Source organism: Diadema antillarum, unplaced genomic scaffold, assembly GCF_040938485.1.
Source record: "Diadema antillarum isolate AM-2024a unplaced genomic scaffold, OU_Dant_1.0 seq00000466_RagTag, whole genome shotgun sequence".
NCBI classification, from domain to species: Eukaryota; Metazoa; Echinodermata; class Echinoidea; order Diadematoida; family Diadematidae; genus Diadema; species Diadema antillarum.
This window is the reverse complement of record NW_027271436.1, coordinates 1081869-1108756: the sequence shown is the minus strand read 5'-3', so window position 1 is coordinate 1108756 and position 26888 is coordinate 1081869. Positions and strand designations below refer to the sequence as shown.

The following is a 26888-nucleotide window of genomic DNA, read 5'->3' as shown; positions in this document are numbered from 1 at the left end:
TGAACATTTTAATATTACTGCCTGCAAGCCTACATTATAAGACATGACTATACAACCAAAAACATAACAGATACAAGAAATTTGATGAAGGGTAATATCGAGAGTAAGGCCTTGGTCGAGAACATTGTGGATATTTCAAATCATGCTTTACGATGATGTTTTAACTCACCATTTTCCACATAGTAGGAATCTGCGGGGTCTTGATATTATGAAGTGGACAAAATAATTTTGAAGTCAGAGTTGCAGTAAGCCGCTACGAAAAGCCTCAGAAGAGCTGATCTGCTATGGAAATGGAATTTGCGCTAGATGCTCAGCTCAAACACGCATGAACGAGCTGTACAATGAGCCATCTGGGAGTCAACTTATGTGCACATAAGTTTGCACGACTCAATAATTCATTGAATTCATAAATCATGTTCAAGAAAAGAATGAACATGCCCACACCAGGTGACCAAACTACTGGGTCCGTGAATTGACACTTTAGGAAACATCCATGTCATTATTTTGCATCGAATGTATTCTATGGATTAATAGGCGTTTAAAAAAAAAACATTTTCCACTTTTGATTCTTAATAATTCAGTAACAATATATCAGATAACACTATCATTGATATGGGAGATAGTTGTATAGCGTACAATTTCGTTGGAGGTGGTTTAAAACACAAATCAGTTTTATGAAATCCATGATCAATTTCACAGTTAGGTTACAGATTTTGCTCTATTTCCAACCCTCTGTACAAAATTTTCACTTTGCACAGGGGTCAATGGGTGTGTATGGGAGTATGTGGTTAACACCCTGACAGTGGTGTTGAACAATGGCCAGGGTTTGAATGCTTTATTATTTATTCATGAGAAATTCCACTATGAAAGCTAGTCTTTATTCATTCTAAAATGTGGTGTTTGCAAGCACACGGAAACATGTGCTTACATTTTTCATGTGCATGCATTTTACCCATAGGCTTTACCGTGCATGAATCCATGAAAAAAAGGGGGAAAAAATCAACCCTTACAAATAAATCGTGTAGTTTGCACTCTTATATATCCGCGAGTTTGCTCTCTAAATGATTTTAGTTTATCATTTCCTTTACTTTCACTTAATAAAATATGCATACATAAAATGTGACAATGGTATGAATAAAATGACAATGTGACAAACAAACAAACAAAGCAAACAAACAGCAAAAGATATCAAGTGAAGGGGTGAGTGAGAAGGCAATTGGCCTTATTTAAGACTAATCCCGGAAAAGTAAATACATTGTATATACAGAGAAAAACATTGGCACACACACACACACAAACACACACACACACACACACACACACACACTCACACATACACACACATGCATACACAGACAAAAACATGGACCAGCGCATATTAGCAACACACAAGATGTCATTTTCACAAACACACCCTATCTTTCTAGTCTCTTATAAATTCGTAAAATGATATTGGTAACTTCCAGAAAACCTTTCAAGTAAAATACGTTTGAAAGCTTCCTTAAAACTTTGTACTGTTTTCTTACATTTCACATCAGAGTGGATGGAATTCCAGATTTGAGGGCCTTGAAAAAATATTGACTTTTTTTTCTGTCCCGAGATCGAGTCGCAACGAAAATCTTTAGCGTGTAGTAGGGTTTGATTCCATCATCGCACAGTAAGCATGCAGGGAATGCTGTGACATATTCCATTTCGATTGGTCAATACCAGACGAGCAGTCAAGTATTCTTCATTAGCTTGTTCGCAGACCCTTTCATCAAAGACTCAACTTCATTTAAAAATGCTCCGATGAATGATTATGAAATTATGGGAGAACATCAAGTTTTATGATGTCTTTAAAAAAAACATGTACATAGTAGCACCACGACGGTATGCAATATTGTATTCAAGTGTCGATCAACACCATATGGGTCTTTTTTTGAGACTTGTTATGGGCTCAATATTGCACCTTAGCAAGAATGAACCACAAACAGGAAGATATGTCTTTGTAATGGTAATTAAGTTTCGACATCCCAACCAATAAGAGATAGGTTAGGTGAATGTTAAAGACACGGGGATACACGAATAGAAATTGCTCAAAAAAAATGAAATAAAACGAACATTATTCTAATAGGCATGCCTGGGCAGTAATCTGATGTTTCTATTGATAAAGAATTCTATTTGAAGATTCATATCAGTTTGCATTGTCAGAATCATGAGGAAAAGTGATAAAATAAACCGGCTATCCAGGGTACAGTTTAAACACTTTCACATGAAACAGCTCTGATTAACACTTTTGCACAATAATATTTCCGTTCAGAATTGACTTTTGTTTTATAAAATATGTTTTTATCTTAAAGTATAGGATTTCATTTGAAGCAAAATATAGCCAAAATTATGTAAACGTCCGAAATGAATCTTCAGATTGCTCAGCGAGACGGCGGCATCGAATCCCGATCAGCGAAGGCACAAATGCACCTGTGGAACTTCATCTGTTAAACCTCCTAGGTTATGTGTACAATGTGATTGGTCAATACCAGACAAGCAATCAGGTATTCTACGTTTGTTTGTTTTTTTGGAGACCCCTTTCATCATGGACTCAAATTAATTTGAAAATATACTCTCGATGAATGATTATAGAATATGAAAGAAACTTAAGTTTCCTGATATCAAAAAATATATGTTCATAATATCAGCACAAGGATATGTAATATTGCATTTTAGTGCCGAGCAACACCATAGGATGGCCTTTGTTTTGAGACTAGTTTGGGGCGTAATATTGCACCGTCAATGACCGTGGCAAGATCGAACCCAAAATGAACCATATACGAAGCAAAGTTCCACCATTTTCTCAAATCGTGTAGTTTGCACCCATTTTCGCGACTTCGAACCCTTCTAGCTCCCTTATTGAACCTTTTTTTCTTAGTGTGTATGTAAAGACATCTTTGCGTAGATCGCATCTAAGTTGTTGGAAAGCTGAAGGGTTGTGAGATCACCCCATACAACATCAATAGGTGTTCAGTTTCCCTAGTCATTTGCGCCTTCAGTAAAAAAAAAAAACGGTTTCGTTTGATAAAGAGAGAATAAAAAAAAAGTAAGAAAAAACCTTCAGCTGAATTGTCTTTACCTACTCTGATAAAATACTGCCATTAAATGACTCTAATGGTCGAATTTAGTTAACTTTCCCTGGAATACTGGTCTGACCTGGATTGAGGAGCTCAATTCCCTGGAACCTAAGCTTCGGCCATTGCTTCCTTCACTGAAGAAGCAGACGCTGTCTTGTCAAGGGAGAGAAGGTATACACCAATTTCAGCAGGAGGAGAATCATATCGCTTGCCAGCTAGAAAGTTGTATAATTGACCATGAAAGGTGACGAGGTGGCTCAGTCGGTAGCGTATGACTTCCGGTCTAAAGACTTGTGCTCCGGCGCGGGTTCGAATCTCACTTATCTCAAGTCTAGCTGAGCAATGGTGTGAGTTGTCATACCGTCCCCTCTAGTAGAGGAACAACACTTTGCACCTCATCACTAGGATATAAAAAAGTGGAAGTCCCGTTTGTGAAAGAATCACAAACCCAGACACATGAAAAGATCTCGAATCGACATTCCGTTATCGGAAAACTCAAGGTGCATAACCCGGTAAACTGGTCCACCCCAAGTACATACAACTGGCCAGCTATACAAACAGACCAGCTAGTGGCATACGGGCTATCCAGCTATCTCGTCAGAAGGAAAAATGAAGACAAAATAAGATTAGGTGTGTTTATTACCCTCTTTGCCATTGCACCCTGATTCAGCACCTTGGAATTGGATGGCGGCCGTATTTAAGCATTATTATGTATATATATATATATATATATATATATATATATATATATATATTGAAACAAAGAAAGGGAAAACTGACCAGAAACAAATGATAATTAGTGAAAACACTGAGCAAAGAATATGAGAAAAGAACAAGAAACCGATGGAAACCCGTTTTCTGTGCTCAAAGTTTTCACTATATATATATATATATATATATATATATATATATAATGTATTAAACATGATTTTTCATTTATTTGTCATAATCATTATTGATAATATGTAGGGGGTGGAACCGCTCTTGGCCCTAATTGACCATTGAAGGAGTATGGAAGAGATGACAAATGGGACAAAATAGTGGGGTACCAGTGAATTGCAATTGAATGCTCACAGACGCCATTTCGAAAAATGCCCAAAATGCCTGATTTGACCTTTATTTGACCTTGAAAGTGACCTTGAGAGGTGATAGTGACCTTAAATTGCAAAAATGATATTTAGAATCATATTCTCTAACCCCGTAAAATCTTCCACATGGGATTCATAACTTTAATCAACCTTTTCAATTTGTATCTGCAGTTGACCTTTAACCCGGATGGCGGCCATATTGGATTTTACAAATATGGCGGCCCCAAGGGTTTTTAGTCTTGGCGCCCATCAAAAATCGAAAGAGTATGGTACAATGGACTTATGAGCCAAATTTGGTGCTTTTGGAAGAATCTGAACCAAACAACCTATTTTGAGCCCTTAGGCCCCCAACTATACTTCATCACGATGTTGTTGGTAAAATGAAGCCTCTGCATAATTTCCTCATTCCTTATCTTGTAAATGAGCCTCACACCAAGGATTACTCTGAGTCATCTCATTTCGAAGGAACTAATTGGCGTTGGTAGGCTTTTTTCTTAATTATGATAATAGCATAATTGACAGCAACAATAACGATAATAGTAGGTTGATCATAATGATTCTTATAAGAAATACAATAATAGTAATGATGATAATAATGAAAATGATAGTAAAGAAAATAATAGTAATAATAATAATAACAATAGATATATATTGTAACATATTTGTGTAAAACAGGATCAAATTTTCTTTGTCATATCTCAGTATATACAAAATGTCCCGTCAAAAAAAAAACAGCAACAACAACAACAACAAGACGTACCTGAATCTGGAGGGCAGTACGTATCCCTTTTGAAAGTTTCCCCGTAGTCGTTTAAAGCCATACAGGAAACATCGATACACGTCGTGGGCGACGGTTCAAAGGTCGCTGATGGTGCGTCAGACGATATCAAGTCATCGTCAGCCGTGATCGTAAATGTGTGGATTGGCGGGAAAGGCTGGTCGGCTGGATTCACGTGACACGTGATGTTGAGAATCGTCCGGTCCTCCCACTCCAGGGTTTGGTAATCAATTGATATGATACCTGGTGCAGGTCGATCTAACGTGAGTAAAATGACATTACAAAGGGTTTACGTCGACTGCTAACAATATGGAATCATGACTTTGTATTGGATTTCTACTCTTCATCACGCTAGCTTTATCTTCATTTACTCTGTAAAGGGACTGAATTACTGAAGATGGATTTTGAAAGAACATGCTAGAATAGAGAAGCAAAACTTTATGAAAACTAGATTCAGAATACCGAGGAGAATGTGAAAAGATACACTAACGTAACCTATTTTCGTAATTGTAAGAATTTATCATTTTGCTGACATAATTTTAGGTAGGCTTTTTTTTTAATGTGTTTGTTAGTTTTTGTCATTGTTTTTCATATTGTTACTGACGGCAAATCTTTGAAATTCACCTTTTGGACAATGTTCCACTCGCGCCCATGTGGCGTCATGTCCGTTCGTTCCTGAACACGTGACATCGATGCACTTCTTTGGGCGTGGCGCAAAGAGGGTGGAGGCGGAGCTTGATGACGAAATGTTGACGTTGTCGACGGCGATAGTGTACGCGTGGAGGGGAGAAGACTGCAACCCGGCTGTGACGTTCACGTGACACGTAATAAATAGACTAATAACATTATCGTGTCCTATGATCTCCGTAGTCTCAATAGACAACATGTTCGCATCAGGTTGACCGCCATCTTAACGATGAGAAATAGAAATCAAGCATACCAGGAGGTAACGGTAACTGAGAAGGACGTGTAAAAGAACAAACAAAAAATGAAAAGGATGTTGTTTTCTCTGTGATATTATTCATGGAAAATGTAAGAAAAAGAAATATGTCGAAACAATTGATTATTCTTAATATATATATATATATATATATATATATATATATATATATAGTCTCCTTGTAATGAAGTACGAAAAATTGTCAACTTAAAGCTTAGCATCTGACTAATTCATATCTGCCAAAAACCAACACACACACACACACACACACACACACGCACACAAACACTACTTTTTCCTAATCTTCTTTCGTGAAGACGCTTCACAAATATGATATATTTTTCGTCACTGTTCTTGACATCTTATATAATAAAACATAAAAATCAGGTCACGCATGAACAAACTGAGCATGCGTGTCTCATATTTTTTTAACTCATCATGAATCAAACACCTTACAGTGTATAAGATTTTCACTGGTATTGAAGTATCTTACTTTTGAGGTACATTTGACTATTGTAGAGTTGTGCAGTAGTGTCCAGGCTAAAGATTGTTACCCACCTGCAAATTAGGAACCGAGGACTGATCACCCATTCGAAAAGTCTAAAGTTAACCAAAAAGTTTACATACATTGTCCGTGGAGAAACGTTATCCCGCTATTGTATTCCGTTTCTGGTAAATGGGCCGCATTATTGTTGGTTAGCATACACATATTCAAACAATTAAAAAAGTGATTCTCAGAATTATTTTTTCCAAGCACAATATAAAGGAATTATATATATATATATATAAATATATATATATATATATATATATATATATATAAATATATATATATATATATATATATATATATATTATATATATATATATATATATATAAAACATTTCATTGCTAATGTATGAACATTATTGTCCACAGAAAAAAAAATCAACAGTTAACAACGCGTTATCTTCCATTAATTCTTTGTCTGTTTGTTTCCTCCATGTGGGATGGCATCATTATTATAAGTGAACTCGTCACTAGTAATCACATGGAATATTTTCTATATAATAATAGAATACAATATGTGAATACTTGTTGTACTCCTTACAAGGCACTTATTCCATTCATTTTGACATTTAGAGATGCACAAATGGTTTAAATCATTCTCATGTTCTAATTCTATCGGTGATAAAATTGAAGTTTTTATCCTATTGGAATGTAAAATGAAACAAACATAATTGTATGAATGAACAAGAGTTATTACCTTGATTTTTTTTTCTTAAGGAAAATAGTCGCTATTGTTCTCAATTTCCAGAACCACATCAGATATGATAAATACTTAATTGTTATTTTTTTATATTTCTTTCGTTTTTGTTATCTTTAATAAAATAATGTTCGATGAAAGATAAATATTTTTAGTTTAAATTTCACAAAGGTTTAACGTGGTTGATACAAGGTTGGCTCACCTGACAACTGTAGCCTAGCTGACCGCACAAAGCCAAGTACATGGCATTGTAGAACATCTCCGTTGTTTACTGAGGAAGATGTTAACGTGAGGTTGCTCCAAATGTCGTAGTAAACGGATTCTGTAAAGCCGTACGCCAAACCAAATCTGCGCTGGCCCTCTGCATAACGCTCCGAAATGATGGTTTCATTTTCTAGGTGGGTGCGTGCATTGAAACCAACATTCATCGAGTTTGAATTGGAATAAGCTCGAGATTGAGACTGTGACTGTCACAAAAGATTACATTCCTAAACTTTGGAGTAATTCAACATGCACACATTGAGAAAATCTCACGTAGCAATATCTATTCCGTTTGGTTCACTGCGATAATACACAATAATGATGGCAAAGTTAACCAAAGTCAAATCAAACGTCTTAACTAATATATATATATATATATATATATGTATATATACATATAGTTTGTATTCAAAACGCAGATGACTTGGAATTACCAAATGCAAATGGAAATTGAAGAATTATAGACTGATTGATAAAAATGGTAGGTTTTCAGAATAGTAGCGTCATATTATATATTTTCTAATTTCTCATGTTATTCTACTGCATTCATACATGTATCATTATAGTATGGTAGATGTCCAACACATCGACACTTTACATTGAAACGGACACCCCTCTATTTAAAACGAACGTTTACGCACGACACTCCGCGCAGTGGTTTTCTTTTCTTCATTGTGGATTTGAAAATGTCCAAATATTACTGAGACACTCAATAATAAAAAAGTTCAACAGCAAAAGAATGATACCGTAGATTATAAATACACGCTAGAAAAGCATTACGTTCACTTCACACGTATTGACAATAGAGAGTAGGGGAGTCGGTTTAAAAGAACAACGCCGCAACGGAGTGCATCAAAATAACACTCCACGCGTTCGAAGCAGTCATCTTCGAGAGTGTACCGGGAATCGCACTTTTAATGCGCGCCTATGAATTCAGAGTATTTTCTGCATATCTGAGTAAAAATTGAGGCAATTGTGACATATTTTAAGTTCTTATTAATAGGAAATACATTAGGGTGTCGATGTAATAGACATACGCCTTCGCGTATGAGTTCCAATTATGAAAAGTACGTAGCTGTTGTATTTGAAACTACACAAGCAATCACCAAATAGTGATGTCCGTGTCATCCTTTATATACAAATACAGATTTGCTTTTTGGCTCTATCACTTACTTTCTCCTTCACATCGTACACCCACGTCTTTGCTATGAGGACATTCTCTCATACCACTCTGGATATTACATCCCCAGGGATATCTGAAGCACTCCAGTAGAGAATTCTCATTTCCCGTGGGACAGTAAACTCTGTGTAGCCAAACCGGTCCCGAGCCCTCTCCGAAGTGTGCTCTGAGGAAACGCGCCGAAGCTGTCGAGTAGCCGAGCTGTCTGCAAACTACGTGAGCTTGTTCTATTTCCCAGCCATAGTAGCCACACACAGTACCCCAAATACCGTCGCACTGAATCTCAACTCGGCCTTCTTTCTCATCGGACCCTCCTACCAGTCTTACTGTAGATGAGATGACAATGGTTAAAATATAATATGCCACCAGTCATAACAAAATATTTTCACCGGGGAGAACACAAAGCATTTGTTTATGAATGTTGAATATTTCTATATCATTAGCGATAACATGTTGATAGTAATAATTCTTGTAGTTGTAAACGTCGGGTAAATGCATGACGTTACGGTGTATGCGGTGTTATATGTTATTTGAGTCTAATAGTTGTTGTCGCATTCTGCGATATGTCTGTGGTGTACCTGTGATGTACACTCAGCAAAAAAAAGAAAGCAAACACTTTTTCGAGATTATATTTCTCATATAATATTTGGCTAAAAGTTAATCTAGCATACACCATATTAAAGATAATTTAATTGGCTATCAACCCGGTAGGTCAACAAAAAGGAAAACTTTGCGTATGAGTGAACACCTTTGTTTTTCTCTTCCAGGGCACAAAAGTAAAAATTGCAAAACTGAGCAAGTTGTCATTCATGCGTAGGCGCTCTTTTATATAATGATGGGAACAAACAACAAATTTCACACAAAAAGCAGCATGAATTAAATTTCAAAAATAAGCCTATAATCTCTTTGATATCTTTAAAGCCTAAAAGATCAATGAAGGCTAAAAATAATGGAGGAAAATGAAGAATCTTCTGTCAAAACTAAATTCAAATGAAATAAGAAAATGATAATGATAATGAATAACATTTATATAGCGCTTAATACTGATGTTTCTAAGCGCATCAAATCGGGGAAAAATAATATATATAACGTAAAAACAAAATACAGCATACAGAAAAGAAGCAATAGTTAACAAAAATGGCAGAAATTTGAGTTGTTTATTTTTTTTTTCAAATGAGAAAATTGTCAATAATGTTCGGTTTTTGAATTTGTCCTATGAATTCTTAAAAAAATAAAAGAATGAAATAAATAAAAAAATCTGTTCATTTAACCATGTTTATGCATATTACTCCCTATATCATTTGAAGTTTGAGTTGAAAGAAAATTCTTATTTTCCCCCTTTACTTTCCCACTTTGTTTTTGTTGGAGGTAATAAAGAAATAAAGAGAACAAAAACTTATTTCTGCTCTTTCATTCATGTCTCTCATTGTGTTAAACTGGTCTTTTGTTGTCATTGTTATCGTGGAGGGTATTTGCAAATGAGAGGCAACATGTCAATTTTGGCACTTTTTACTTTTGTGCTTTGGAAGACAAAAACGAATGTGTTCACTCATGCATCAAATTTCCTTTTGTATTAATCTACTAGCTTGATGGGCAAATAAATTACCTTTAATATGGTATATAATACATTGATTTTCATCAAAATCTTCTATGAAAAATATGAACTCGACAAAGCGTTTACTTTCTTTTTTTTACTGAGTGTATTTGATGTTTATTTTGTTGTGATATCCAATGTAAAAAGATTTTCTATTGTGGACAATAAAGTAAACAATCAATCAATCAATCAATCAATCAATCAATCGAAAAGCAACCAACCATGTTCAAAAAATTCTTTTGGAAGTTTTCGTTAACTTTTGAAAATCTGGAATAGCAGCAAGGTAATTCAACAGAGCTATCCACAAGTTGTATAATGCTTTGCCGGTTTACCTCAAGGAAATTCATAAATCAATTTCTAAACATGAAAAATCATATATGAAGAATTCGATTTTAGTTTGATACATTGATTGAAGATTTCCATTTTTTTTAACATGACTTTAATTGCACTGATCAAACTGGGAGAGCGAACAACAGGAATGAAATGATATCATTTGATTTTACATCACTTGTGAATTTTGATTCAGAAAAGCCGACATTTTTCTAGAAACAGTCTGTTAATATATAAGACGTTCACTGATGGATTGAGATCATGTGGGATGCTTGCCCAGGAGATTATGCTTTTCTTAACACAGACAATTCCAGCAACAAAAACAAAAAAGAGAGAGAAAAAAAGTGACTTTGGACGAAATCCAGCAGAGGGTTTGTTTGCTTACCGGTTTTACCGTCACAGACTTTCGTGCAGTGCGTGCCGACAGCAGTATATTAGGATTACCGCTGTATAACGGGCATGGTCTGCTCTCGTCTCTAGTGTACTGAAAAATAAATTATATTTTCGGGGCCGTATCACCTTGGTGTTTGAATATAACGGATAAGATGAAAGTGTTTAGCAGTTTTCTTTTTTGGATGGATAAGCATTTAGGTAAGAGAACAACTGCCTTTAACAAATACGATATGTAATGTTTCTACGCATTACACTTCACGAGGAACTGCTCTCACATTTACTTATTTCCGTCCTCGTCAATGTCATTGAGTACTTCATTCTACTTCATTTAATTTTATGAACCATTAAATCCTTTTCCTTTGATATCTCGGTAAAAACGATCGCATTCTTACATCAGTAGCCTACTGCATATTATAAAGACGTTCCATCAAGACAGGAAGATTATTGTCAAACAATTCTGTCAAGTTACATTACTATATATGAGATTTATGAACATAATAACTTCAGATTTCCACGCCCGACACTGTGGTATATAGTAACGCATTGGCTAACGGGGCAGAAACTACACCCTGCATATCACGGGGAAAACATCCAAAAGTACATCCTTCCATGGACATATTTAACTTGCATGTATTGATATGAATTATTAAAAAGAATCCTTTTCTAGTTATAATAAGAACTCTCGATTACGGGAACCATTCAATTTTTGAAGGACCAACCTAGGCTATATCCTTAGGCTGTCCGTTAATACACATTCTACATAGTATTTCCGTCCTATGCTAGATTGTAACTCGAAAAGTCGAGCTAGACGTACCGATTACTTCATTTCCGAGGCATCTCAGCACAAGTTGAAGCAAATACTCGACATATTACGTCTTGTTCTAATACGTCATCAGGATGATTTCAAATAATTCAAGTAAGTTATTCTTTTTTACTGAGAAATGGTTTGCTGCTTAGGATACGAGGTGAAGGGTTGCAGATGTCACTGTCAAAACCATATAAAGCTTAAACTCTTCTTACACGTTAGGTTCGGTAAACTTGTGAAAATTCCAAAACCTTGCATTATTCAAATGAACTAGTTGTCGCTTGTAAACACCTAGAACATGTTTTCCCTCAGATAAACATCTGGTCGGTCGGTGGGGTTGTTTAGAAAACGGAAAATGTCGATTGAAATATAATAATAAGACGTTAGTTTTCACTGTCCACAGAGAGGTATATACTTGCTACATTAAGAAGGGGAAGAAATAAATCCCATTCAGTAGTCGTTTGATCGTTTCCCAAACTTCTGTAAAGCACACTTAGACAAAGATTATTACATATTCAGTACATTTTAAGCTTATAAAGAACGTGTATTGATTTATGAAGATGAAAAGCTGCCAACTAGATTTATGTCGGTTTACCTACAATAGCCTTAGATAGACCGCTGCCTTTGGGATTTATTCTTCCTTTTGCCATCTTGGGATATTTGGCGTTACTGTTCACAGCATTTTTCCTTCTGGAGTCTTAGTAATTCAAGGTGAGTGAATGATCCCTGTCATAGATTGAAGAGGAATGTATATACACCTCATATCACTAAGCCTTGGTTGCAAACGGTTCCTTATATAGCAGATAATATGACGTGTTCGCAAATGAGATAGTAAATCGGTCAAAGTTCACATCCGTTCACGTTTGTGTGAATCGTCAGAAATTCACTGTGAAATTCTTTTCATGTGTTCTGTCGGCACTATCACTGTCCTGGGGGGTATGACAGTTATCTGGTTTTAAAATAGATGGATACATGTACGAGGAAGAAGTGACGTCATGAGGGACTTAGATTATTGTGATGATAGATGACATTTATAAGCTGTGAGGAGTGAACGGCGATATGGCATAGGAACGTGTGCTGTGTACGCCATTTTGACATGAACAATACCAGCCGTATTGTAACAGCAAAGTAAGGGAAGAAAACGGTGCCTACGCTATGGCATATAAAATGAATTTAGCTTAGAAAGCGTTTATTCATTTCTGATTAGAGTATCAGTTGTATCATCCGAAAATGAAAATGGTTTAATGAATTTGTGATATTTTCGTGTAAAAGTGATTTTGAATTTTTAACGGTCACTCTGTTAAACCTTAGTGAGTCCGTTGAGTACGACAAATAATCTTCCCACTAGCATCTCAGACATATCGACGGTGAGTGTCTTGCTTTTCTTTGTTTTACTGAACTTTCAAGGCAGGTAAAATTCTCAGCATATGGCTATCGACTTCTTTAGACATTGTAGTTTCATCCTATCTGCTTAGAAATCAATAAAAAATTACATTTCATGACACTATTTGGATGAAAATGTACGAATCACCGCACTAGGTGAAAGGTTGACTTCCGTCCCGAGACGAAAGTGGAATGACGTCATCGTATTATATTTGGAAGGAATCCAGTGAACTATGTTTCTTTTCAAATCATATGACTCACATACTGTGATTCATCACGTATCTTTTTCGTCATGATTGCGATCTCGAACCCAGTCTCATAAATTTGTTTATTCCAATCTTTGGGCAGAACATTCAGTTGAAGTAAATCCGTTGTGTGCATTTGTGAGCAGCTTTACCTGTTTTGTAAAGGATGCATTCTCCTTTTTTTTTCAGCCTAGTTGACAGTTTCATTTCAGACCTAAAAATGTGGAACTGTCATGAATGTTTAATGTTACTTTAAATTTATCGATATGTGATATCAGTCGATATAAATTATGTATATGTATAAGATATATATTTTATATGAACTTAAGGTTCGATGATTATGACAATAACAAGGTAACATAAATATTGTGATAAACCATGATATATCTAATAATGCATATAGTTGTTTCGAATTATTAGCAAAAGGAATGGAGGGTATGCCGCGAACTTGCGTTATCATAAGTGAGGCAAAACACCTGCCTCACTGTAATCCTTTCGAATAGGTAATGAACATGTTATATCCATTAATATATCCATCAAGTTCTCCTGAGATGTATACATTATGTCAGTGTGTGTGTGTGTGTGTATGTGTATGTGTGTGTGTGTGTGTATGTGTATGTGTATGTGTGTGTGTGTGTGTGGGCATTATACATGAATATGATACCAGATTCCACGAAAGGCTGATGAAGTCTGATTTTTTGAAAGGGGCAACTGTTTCAGTTTTAATCACTGCGACTTATCCAGGTAAGGCAGACATACAAATGTATTTTGTACCAATATATAGGGCCTATGTGTGTGTGTGTGTGTGTGTGTGTGTGTGTGTGTGTGTGTTTCTGTATCTGTGTATTCGTCTCTTTGCATCATTCTTTTACACATTAGAGTACACTTCGTGCTCTCTGTATAACAGCAATACTTTCCCCTCAGATTCTCGAAAGTCATCTACGTCATCTGACGTCACAATGTCGAAGGACAACGAAGTAGATTTTGGCGCTGTTCCATGAACACAGAGCGGGCCGGATGGGCAGAAAATGACTAGAAAATGATCACCAAAATGTTCTTATTTCTACCTAATCTCCTCCCAAATTGCCAAACTAATGCTGTATTTTGTGCATCTGGAAATGAAAACTATCTTTTGGTCAAAGAAAGGATTTAGACTGAGCAGAGGGCTACACTTTCCAAACTCCCTATTCCTAGCTTGTCAACTCGATTCACCATGGGGGTAGTGGTAACGCCATCCGTTATTTGGACGCCGTTCAAATACCAAGCCAGCTCGTAGGAACCATACACTTCTTCTGCCGAACACACAGCCGTTACCTCTTGGTTAGCCGGGATAGGGTTGGATACATTGAGTGTCATTTGGATGCCATCTGATTATACAACAAAGTCATGAGAGAGGGAAAAAGAGGGAAAGAAAGTCAAAAAGACAGTGAGACTAGTTTTTACACAGTACAAAAGTCAACACGTGTTAGAAAGTTGATGTAAAACGTCAAGCATTCATCATTATCAATGTCATTTAAAACGACTGTGTATGGTCTGTTTTGTGTTCAACTATGACTAAATGATACTTCACAAGAATAAAACAGTCCCTTCGAGTAATGTATAACAGTTACTTTCACGGTTGACTCCCCGTGATAAACTCAAATTTAAACTAAGAAAAAAAAATGACGTTCACAATGGTCATGAATGTACACAACAGTACAGCTATTCTAAAGCGTATTTTTTTCTGCCTGTCATTGATGAGAGTTTGCAATATTAAAGCGTGTCCGACAAAGTAGAAAGAACACAGCAAGTGAAAACGTGTAAAAAAATTACTACAAGCACACGAAACTCTTTTTCTTTTCAACAGGTGATATCGATGACTTCGCTATGTTTCAATCAGACCATAATGCTTACCAATATGTTGTATGACGATGGGAAGGATGCTAACGAATAGCAAAAGCCGACAGTCAACCACCATCGTTACTCTCAGCTCTCTTGTAGAAATCTGATGAGAAGAAAAAAAATGAAGATTGATAATTCCTAACAGCAAATGTAATCGTAGTATTGTTCCATTAACACATATATATTGAATGCAAAGTCTCCTTTTCCTATTATTTATGTCCTTCTTTCGTTACAGAGTGTATATTCAATATATTTCTACTAGTACCATATTCATGTTATGCATGTGCATATCTATGCGTAATGCACATGCTCACGTAATTGGTAATCACTGACCTACACACAGCGGTGTGGTCACTTCCTTCTACAACTAAACTAAAATCCTGTTCTTTCAGTCGTTAATTATGTAGATAATAATAAGAAAAAATGGCAAAGAGCGCTGGTACATGATAAGAAAATCAGAAGAAGATATCCCGAAGAATCCTGATGAATGTCTAAACTTAATGGAGACGTCGGTAGCCAGCTTCTGGACAAATTAATGTGTAGCAAAATAGTCGATGTCCGAAATGACTCAATATAAAGAACTACGTGTCTCTATCACTTGAGATGTTCGTCATCCGATACGTGGGAAACGTAGCAGTCCGCAATTACTCCGCGCAGTTTCAAACTGTCATAAATTTCGGATGTGACGCATCTTCTTGTTAATCTTAAATAATGCACTGCATATACGATTTCCTGAGTGAACAAGTTGGCTGAACACTTATCCGTAATATCATACCCAATTCTCACGCACTCTATTATGTTATTGGTATTTTTATCTTACGCCCTATTTTATTGTTGCGCATTGACACAGACGAGCATCGTTCTTTCGTCACCATGGAGTACACCTGATCTATTTGCTCGTCAGTGATTGTACAAATCTGGATCTGGTAATCTCATACAATTAAGAGGAAATGTGGTGTCATTAAATACACTAGTTTTCAATGACCTCCAAAATGAGGTTTCATAATACGACTACTCATTATAGAATATCACTGAACAGATGGGAACATGTTTTATTTGTATAATATTCTAATTGTTTTCTATCGCATTCACGTTTTTATTGTGTCCGAGCTCAAACACATTGCCATGTAAGAGAAAAGACATTGCCATGTACATCCATTATCATGGTAGTATACTTGAAGCCAGTAATGAATTAGTATCAAGTCAATACAATTTCTTATACATAAGAAGAAATGTAAACTTGCAGTAACCTATGACCGAGTTTGAGTATTGGAAAACAAAACTAGAATTTTAACAGCGAACAGTTTCTTGTAAGATTTCTCGTTCTGTAGAATTCCTCGCTGAATTATAGTCTTGAGTGATGCAGAGTATTTAAAAGTTAAAGATGACAATGCGTTCATACCAGTCCACACTTGTCCAGGATCTTCAGATATCGTTATTAACCTCCTCATTGTTCGATCATCTACAAATTATCCTACACTTTAAACATCTGACTCTGTTTTATTTATTTTTTTTTTTGATAGGTAGATCAAAATGGCATTCTTTCCCTCTTCCACGTATTTATTTAATTCAAGGATGACAAACATTGTAAGAATATCGGATCAGCTTTCAGTGATATAAGACATAGATTTCCTCCAGTCATCACTAAGTGCATAGTTATTATACCGTTGTATATTTTCTGATGCATCGCTAAAAACAAATTTTGAGGTAGGTCTTCTCATTTGGTATCTATGCATGTGGTAATACATTTATGTATTTATACCTTTATGTATGATTGAATTCATATATTTCAATTCAATATTTGACCTTTTAATAATATAACATCCTGATCAATTGTTAATGATGGATTATTATCATCATATGAAAGACATATACGTTGTCAGAGCCTTCAAACTTTAAAATCCCACCAATTGAAAAGAATCACATATATGCACTAAAAGACAATAAATGTGAATGATTAACGTTGATTTATATAGGGGCGTCGATCTATTTTAAGACGTTTAATAATTTCTTGCCATTCTGCTAACGTTGATTAACCTTAGAATATTCTTCTTTTTTTGTTTGTTCTCAAATGTTATAAACATAATAGGTCGACTTAACGACTTATGTAACTTTACACTCTTAGAATGCACTGTGTTGTGTATAATGTTTACATGGTCTTGTCTGTGTCAGGGCAGTACCTTTTGTATCAGATTTGGCAGAAAAGAATTGAGTGTAATCTGGATTTAGATAAATTATTGAACGAGGAAATAAAATGTGTTCATGAATGTACAAACCAATACGTAAAGGCAGTATCATCTTCCCCGAAGACGCTGTTGTCATATATCACATATCCGGAAATTAAAGTCAAATGTCAAATCAAAATAACTTTGGCTGTGGCATCGTGAGTCGAGTTCCTGTTTGTCTTTCGAACAGTTTCGATCACTCATGCTGATACTGTTGGCAAACCTCTTGTAAAACTACCCTGATATATTCATCAATCATACCAAAATATGAAAGCACAAGAGACAGGTCTGCCTTGCGTCGTGTGTACGAAAATCACAGTTGAAGTATATGATAATGCAAGAGAGGATTATGGTGTTGGGGTATTGGAAAATAGTTTCTAAAATTCTTGTTACATAAGACGTTACTTCTGGAGACGAATATTATAGTCAAGAAATCTTAAACATAGAATGCCATATGTTCATGTAATAAATATATGCATGTGTATATGTAAATATTATATATATATATATATATATATATACAGCTGTATACATATATATATATATATATATATATATATATATATATATATTATACACACATAGAGAGAGAGAGAGAGAGAGAGAGAGAGAGAGATTAAAATATCTTGTAGACAACATGCTATTACGACTATGGCTTAATTTGCTGCGCTTAAGACACACAATCCTTTCAAACTCACACACACAGTCCTACGGGCCTGGCCTTGTACAAACATTAAGCTCATCACGACAAGGATAATTTGCATACTATAAAGGGGGAGAGTCGATGGCTACGTCACGAATGATGTCAAAGGAGAGACAGAGAGAGAGAGAGAGAGAGAGACCGTAGATGGCGTTCTTTAATGTCACATTCTGTAGTCACATAATCTCAGGAGTGTTATGATCTTTCAATATTTCTCGCTTTCGATAAATTAAAAAACAAACAAACGATAAGTCATGTGGAAATCTTAAAATGAAAAAAAAAAACACAAAATGAATAAAGTTCCTATCAATATTCTTCTGAACTTCTGCTTCCTCAATTTTCACAGTACTTCCCAGTACATTGATATTACTTTCCTTTTTTGTGCAGATGGTCACTCTTGAAGCAGAGAAAAAACAATGGTGGAAAAAATATCCACGAAATATTAAGAAATTGATACCTTCAAAATTATAGTATAACAAAAAATCTAACAAAGTATTTAGTGTTGCCCACAGTTTCTGGAAGGCAACATAGTATTGTTATCCGGCTGTGACTAGACCGAAGCCACCTTCCTTAATTATTCTATTTCTTTTTTTTTTTTGCTCTGGAATAAGACAATTCATTAATGGTATTGATCTTCAATATTTGGAAAGTTAATTCCTTCATAAAAATCTATAAAGGTTTATCCGCGCGCGCGCTTGTGCGTGTGTTTTACATGTGTGGAGACGTGTGAGTGCTCGTAAAATGTAGTTTATATGACAAGCTAGAGAAAGCTTTTACTTGGGCGACGATAAGGCCAGTTTAATCGCTTTTTTTTTTTACTTCTGCGGAAGATTATTGCATACTTCTTCTTATTTATTCGACTTATTTTATTTCCGTCCAACTTTTACATAAGAATTAATAGAAGATGGGACTATGTCCATATTTATTAGAATAAGGAACAGAGAATGCGGAGACATAATACGTGATGAGTACAAGTAAAACATAAGTTGCATAGCGTGAAACAATACACAGTTTCCCTATAACAAGAGCGTTATTGGCTGTTGGTAATTGCTGATATTACCCAATCAAAAACGTTCTACCAAAAGAGTCAAAAGGGTTATGTAATGGATATGTTTCGCCAGAACGATTCACTGTAAATTATAAGACAAAAGGAAAATGTCAGTCTAACTTAGTTATCATGTTTTCCACATTCTTCGTGAAAATGTTTACAATGTCAAGGAATACATATTCTGTGGAATAATGCAATTTTTCCCTCCCAACCTCTCCAGTATGTAAACATTTTAACAATTCAGCTTGAGTCTAAAGTTGTAATTGTGTGAAATGTTTAGCTGTTTAATTTGTTCCAGTATTATGCATCTTTGATAACTGCATGGCTCATACAATATCAACATAATACACAAATGCAAAATAAAAAGACAACAACAGTATATAACACAGAAGTGGTATTATCATTGTCATAGTGACCCAGATGACAAATCAGAGCAGATATACTCTGCTCTGATTTGTCACTTCTAAACACCTTTTTTTGTGTATGTTAAATTTTACAGTCAAAACGTTTTATTTACAATTCTGATATGGTAGTTCAATAATTGGAGTGCTACATGTAACATTTTGAGTGTTAAATCTAATGCCTTACAACGAGTTAGACGAGTGACAGCAGTTAAGATGCTAATTCATCATTTCATTTTTTTCAAAGTTCTAAGTGCGATGATAATGAGGGTAATGATTCTGCTGTTATCTTGCAGAGTCATAGATTTAGAGCTCAGGCAGATAAAAAGTGTACAAAAGTATAGACTCAAATTAAAAAAAAAGTCTTCAGCAGCTCTCTTCCCACCCCCTTCTTCTCTCTCACTCTCTCTCTCTCACTCTCTCTTTCTCTCTGTTTCCTATCACCCCTATCAAGTTCTTTTGGTCTTGAATTATTATTTTTTTTTTTTTGCCGGAGATTAAATCGGTGCTATTGGTGAAGTTAAGTTTCATGATATCAGAGACAAAACGTCTCACTGCACTCTAACATGAAAGCACACGATTGTGGCCTATCAGTAGCCACCCTGTGCAGTCAAACCAGTTTGGCCTATACTATCATCATTTTTCGAGCAAGCATGAATTCGCATATATTCATGTCTGACAAGTGAACAAAAAAAGAATGACTTTACTAACTTCAAAATCTGAGAATGTTCATAGACCTTGCCAACTAAGATGACGTCATATACAAAATTACCACTCATCGAAATCATCATGCTTTATACAGCTAATACAGTCTTTATTAATCAACAATGTTGATAATGAGAATGAATATTGAAAATAACCAACACGTTTTAAAGGATATGTTTGAATAGTACTTGAAGATAAACAAATAAGAGAAAAAAATAAGAGGGTTGATCTGTGTCGATATGGAATGGAAAACATTCGAGGTTGAGTTGAAAGGATCAATAAATTTAACCACTCTTAACCCTTTTGTGTACTTTGAGTGCTGATTGACACAGAAAACCCCATAGCATTGTACAAACTTTACAAAGTACCTGACAGAGAAAGGGTTAAAGTCTGTCGCTGGATTTGGACACTTCCTGACATTGTTGTTGGAATATTATACTCGACAAGGTATACCATACAATACTTCATCTACATTTATGGAATGATATAATTCCTGTTAACATCTTAGCCTAATGGTAGCGTGTACAGATATTATTTTTTTCCAAACAGTTTGTCATTCGGGTCATATAAATGCCTAGAAAGATAACACTGCTATGTTATGAGTATACTTTCGCAGTCGATATTACGCATACGTGGAGAGGATCGCATAAGAAGCCCAATAAAATTGTTAGATGGCTAAAAATGTTATAGCAATGGTAAATAGTCAAATGTTATCATTCTTACATGCTGTTTTGTAATTGAACTCATTGTTATATTGCATCTGGACTCAATTGCCACGTATAGCTTAGCCAAAGTATAGGCCTACATTCCAGAAAGTACAAAAACAATGCAACGAGGATAAGGTTCTGTCAAGCGCCCTCTAACGGTGGTTACAGTACTCATTTCCTGCCATAGTGACAAGTGTGCAGCTGTACAGTAAAAGCGCAATACTTGAGTTTATCCAGGTCAGTGAACTCAAGTACGTCTATTTGTACATTAATGGTGTCCTCAGTTGTGGCACACCTGTAGTGGAATAACAACATTAAGAATCATCAGAACATGTGAAATCATCAACCAAAATATGAACAAAGAAGATTATTGCTGGAAAACAATTGTATTACAAATCCATGATGGTAATAAAAATCACATCGCGTATCACAAATATTGAGACATGACTGCACATTCTCGGCTGTATAGATTGGTCGCAGCAAGGAAATATTTTACTTTCTACCAGTGTCTTTCTGGGAATGTAATGTCATTGTAGATACAGTCAAATCTCTCTTAGCGGCCATCTTGTTCTGTATCTGTCTACAGTAACAACCCATCTTTAAAGGTCACCTGTGTATAACGATCATTCTTTCCGTTTCCCTTGGGTGTAGGTTATAGACAGATACGACAGTTCTTTGCAAGGAACATTATATTTTTCTACTAGTATTTTGACGATAACTAAAGTTGTCCGTTAAAAGGGAAAGCTTTGAATTTGTGACAAGAAGTTTTTTAAATTTTGGCACGTGGCATTAGGAAGGTTGTTTCATTCTTCATTTTGGACTATTTCATGACAAGCCTGATACACCACGTCCATCCCCTTTTTTTAGCAACGGTGGTTTGGAAAATGGTTGCTGCAGCGGCCGCCAATAGGGAACATCGTATAAACGTAGCATGACAACGGTCGTGGTTAGCCCAACCAGAAGTCGTGCGGAGAAGATACAGCGACTGGTCTGTGGGATGATGCTCTGTCCTGAAAACCAAACACCTGTCATATAATTCTTTGCCATCACAAGCACATAAATGATCGACTGGATTGTGTTTATCATCAACCGAATAACACTTTGAATAATTAGATAAAAATAAGGTCCTAGCGAATACCTTTAATCTCCAATCAATACGCGGCTGTCTCCCTTCTCTTCATGAAGACGATGGCGCAGGTGGCGACTGAGAGAACGAAAATGACGATGAGGAGCGAGTACGTGGTCGACGACCGCTGTAATGCACCCAGACGAGGACCGGCCGTGGGGCCCACTGTTTGGAAAGCAGAAATCGGTGAGATCATTATTTTGTCCGTCGCGGTATAAAATAGAGGGATGGGTGTGTAGCTGCTTGTCACGTCTGGGCAAGATATTTCGCCCATATGTAAAACGTACCCTGATAGGGAAAGAACGACAACGACACAAACCAAACAAAAAACAAAACTTATGACCATTTACGCGGTGACAATTACAATGGACAGACATGCTAACCGAAAAACGCGTTACAAACATAAGACATATTCTCGCCAACATTTTCAAATCTTGAGATGGAATTTCGCCCTGGTCGTGCATGGGTTCATATGTTTTGGCAAGATGTGCCATCCACTATACCACACTTGACCCGGAGGTAAAAGAAAAAGAAGGAAAAGAATAGATTCCAGTGAGAATGAAGCAAATGAGCCTACTGACTTGACTTGACTTAATAGCTTAGTACAGTACTTATTGTATGTCCCTCTGATCTCCTTTGAGTGATCTTTCTCCAGTTTGGTCTTCCCTAGGCTTGATGGTCAGCCTGTATTAGGGGAATGTCCAAGTCTTATTCGATTTGGTCTCTCAAGCGGGCCGGAGGACGTACTGGTGGTCTTTTCTTTCTTTCCTTTTCTTTCGAGAAAATCATTCTTGAAGGCTTGGAATGGGATCCTATGTGAGGGCATACGAACTACTTGCCCAAACCATTTCAGGCTCATTTTGGTTACTTCATCACAGATGGTGTTGGTAAGATGAATCCTCTGCCTAATTTCCTCTTTCCTTATCATGTCAATGAGACTCACACCAAGAATCTCATTTCGAAGGTGTCTGATTGACATTGGTCAGGTTGGCGCAGTATCCAAGACAACACCGTAGATGGCAAAAGGAAGGATGGGTGCTTTGTAGAATTTCACTTTGAGTGATCTGGTGATAATTTGGTTGGTCCACTAATAGTTAGTACTTTTCAGCTTGCCAAATGCCCAAGCAGCTATGGTACGTCATTTCACATTGTTAGTCACTGAAGGAATGTTGTACAAAGTTGCCAACAGGGTATTTTTCTATTTTCAGAATTATGTATTTAATAACAATATAATAACAACAATAATAAAGATAAAGACTATACTGACTATAATATGAAAAATAACTACAAAAGTAATTTTGTATGCGCATAATTATTATATTTGTGTGAAGTGATCAAATTTTGTTTATCCCATTTCAGTCATTTTATTCATTTTGCAGATGATACCACTGTTATTTTTTCTCACAACGATGTTGATATTTTAGTCCAAAAAGTTAACACAGAACTGTTAAAAGTTACTAATTGGGTCAGGGCTAATAAATTATCATTGAATGTTCAAAAAACAAAATATATGCTTTTCAGTAATACTGTCGAAGCACTAAATTCTAACATAGTTTTAGATGATATTAATTTAGAAAGTGTATTAGATTTTAAATTTCTTGGTATAATTGTTGACAATAAACTGTCTTGGAAAACACATATTGATCATATATGTAAAATTATTTCACGTAATATAGGTGTTTTGAACAGATTGAAATTTTATATTCCTCAAAAGTCATTACTCATGTTATACTCCACTTTGATACTGCCTTATTTGAATTATGGAATTTTGGCTTGGGGTAATACTCATCAGACCCTCTTGAATAGAGTGTTGTTACTGCAGAAAAAAGCCCTCCGTATTATTTGTCATTCTCCTACACGTTCACATACAAATTTACTGTTTGCGTCTAATAAGCTACTAAAAATAAATGAGTTGTTTTTATTGAACTTAGGTCAATTTATGTACATGTTTAATAACAGTTCACTTCCATCTATTTTTGATTCAATGTTCCTTAAAAACCAATCATTTCACTCCTATCCCACCCGACGTTCAAATGAATTTCATTTACCTTTTTTCCGAACAATTTTAGGGAAAAATTCATTTATCTACACTGGTCCAAACTATTGGAATTCTCTGAACCACGATATAAAAACAGCTCCCTCTTTGTATTCATTTCAAAGAAAATTAAAAGCCTATCTTTTGCGATTTTACAATAACATTTGTCATGAATCGGATTAGTTTTACACGTTATTCATTTTGATACCCCTTTCATAAAATCCGCATAGTTGCTTACACATTGTCGCTCGTACTAGCTGACCACCGCCAAGTTCGTGAATAAAGTTTTGGGTTAAGTTAGTCATGCAGTTGATGGATTTTTCTTCGGGATCTGCACTCTATACGCTTATACAATGAGGGATTGTTATTTTTTTTTCCGTCCGGTCTTGTCTCTGTCTTGTTTTTGTTTTCCATCGTCCAGCCCTCGTGTATCGTTATCTCCGTTGTGCTAGTCTTACTTCCTGTCGTAGTCTGTCTTTTGCGGGTTTTTTAGCCTCGTCGATGTCCCAGTGTCGTTTTATGTTCGTTTATATGTTAATGTTGTCATTTTGTGTTTTTCTTCCTTTTCTGTCTGACTCTTTATGGGCTTCCATTTCTAATTCTATTTTGTCAATGTTTTTAAACATTTTTTCCTCTTTTTTTTCTCTGCTGTTACAACTATTTTCGCTGTTGTTGCTTCAGATATTTTCGTTGCTGTCCTGATGCCGATAATTATTACCAATAATTTCAATGATTCTTTCTCTCCTGAGGGGCCCACACTCTACAAGCTTCGTCTTTTCAGTGGGTCCCTCCGTTTTTCGCCTTGTGTACGTTGATATTCAACTTTACTTTACTTTAATTTACTTCAGGCATTGAAATGTATCTTTACTGCAAGCATACAAGTACTATTTTACTCTGTTAAACTCACTTTGATTGTTTGTTTGTTTGTTTGTTTGTTTGTTTTTTGTTGGTACGATTCTTATCACTGAAGAAAGAGTGATGTATGTTATGTTATTTTTTTACTGTCGAGAAACGAAATAAACTTGAATCTGAATCTGAATCTAAACGAAAAATCCGATCAAAAAACAAAAACAAACAAACAAACAACCAAACAAACATAAAGACGTACCTGAATCTGGAGGACAATAATCATCACTTCTGAAAGTTTCTCCAAAGTCGTTTGAACCCATACAGGAAACAGTGATACATGTCGCAGACGAGAGTTCAAAGGTCGCTGAAGGTGCGTCAGACGATATCACATGATCGTCAGCTGTGATCGTAAATGTGTTGATTGGCGGGAAAGGCTGGTCGGCTGGATTCACGTGACACGTGATGTTGAGAATTGTCTGGTCCTCCCACTCCAGGGTTTGGTAATAGATTGATATGATACCTGGTGCAGGTCGATCTAACGTGAGTAAAATGACAATACAAAAGGTTTACGTCGACTGATAATATTACGTAATCACGGATAGGATTTTTTTTTCATTCATCGCGCTAGCATTGTTTTATTATCTCCGTCGGTAAAGGGACTGAATTACAGCAGATATTGTATGTAATAAAAGACCATGTTAGATTGCATAAGCCAATATTCTTGCATTGGACAAAACTTAAAATACAGATGAGAAATTTGAGAAAAAAATACACTAATCTATTTTCGAAATATTGCAAAAAACAAACTGGATATTTATCAATTGTTAACATATTGTAAGCATTTATTTATTTATTTGTTTATTTGTTTTCATAACTTTTTTCATAACAGATTAGTACTGACGGCGAATACGTGAAATTTACCTTTCGGACAATGTTCCAGCCCCGCCGATGTGGCGCCATGTCCATTCGTTCCTGAACACGTGATATCGATGCATTTATTTGGGCGTGGCGCAAAGAGGGTGGAGGCGGAGCTTGATGACGAAATGTTGACGTTGTCAGCAGAGATGATATACGTGTGGATTGGAGGAGACGGCTGGGCAGTGACGTTTACATGACACACGATGAAAAGACTCACAACATTATCCTCGCCTCTGATCTCCGTAGTCTCAATAGACAAGATGCCGGCATTGGGCTGAACGCCATCTACGAGACGAAAAAGTGGATCGTTGTGGAAGATAATTTAGCAAGTTTCCACAATTCTGTTTGAAATCAAGCGAAGCTTGGCATATCATACTAAAACAAAAAACAAACAAACACAAAAAACACGTGTTCATAGTATTTTTCTAGCTTTTACAACAGAAATGTTAGATCTTATTCAACAGAATTAGGCCCCAAATTGTTATTATGAACTTCATAGCAAGTAGAATTGTTATCAGATTGCTCATGGTATGAACTTATTACAAGATATTAGGTCATAAAATATATCGTCACCTACACTCAAAGATCCTAATGAAATCCCAATAATATTCGATGTTGGACAATTTAAAGAAAAATATATCGATTTCTGAAAAATACCGCAGATTTCATATAGTACACGAAAATAACCACGAATGGCATTCCCCATTAAAAACATGTAGAACTACGTTGCCGGAACGTTGTTTGTCTGAAAATTACGAGACATTAGTCATATAGTGTGAGGCATTCAAGACAAAGTTGACTATGATAGAAAAAAAAACCGAGGGTATAGAAACATGAATAATATTGGCGATTTTAGAACTTTATTGACTGATGCTCTAAAATACAATGTGATTGAGTGAAATACAATATTTATTCCTTCTTCAAAGAATCGAGTTCGGTAAGGGG

General features: G+C 35.8%; 1 protein-coding gene across 1 annotated transcript in view; it reads right to left on the bottom strand.

The window, feature by feature from the left end:
• The window catches only part of LOC139733268 (scavenger receptor cysteine-rich domain-containing protein DMBT1-like), an 83472-nt gene that overhangs the window by 39771 nt on the left and 16813 nt on the right, over positions 1-26888 (bottom strand). The window contains exons 6-15 of the mRNA XM_071644106.1: positions 25947-26228; positions 25285-25560; positions 22174-22306; positions 21223-21310; positions 15242-15332; positions 14530-14715; positions 8592-8924; positions 7360-7551; positions 5595-5774; positions 4953-5228 (exon numbers count right to left, since the gene is read on the bottom strand). Coding sequence (XP_071500207.1) covers positions 4953-5228; positions 5595-5774; positions 7360-7551; positions 8592-8924; positions 14530-14715; positions 15242-15332; positions 21223-21310; positions 22174-22306; positions 25285-25560; positions 25947-26228 — 2037 coding nt within the window. The remainder of the gene's footprint in view (positions 1-4952; positions 5229-5594; positions 5775-7359; positions 7552-8591; positions 8925-14529; positions 14716-15241; positions 15333-21222; positions 21311-22173; positions 22307-25284; positions 25561-25946; positions 26229-26888) is intronic.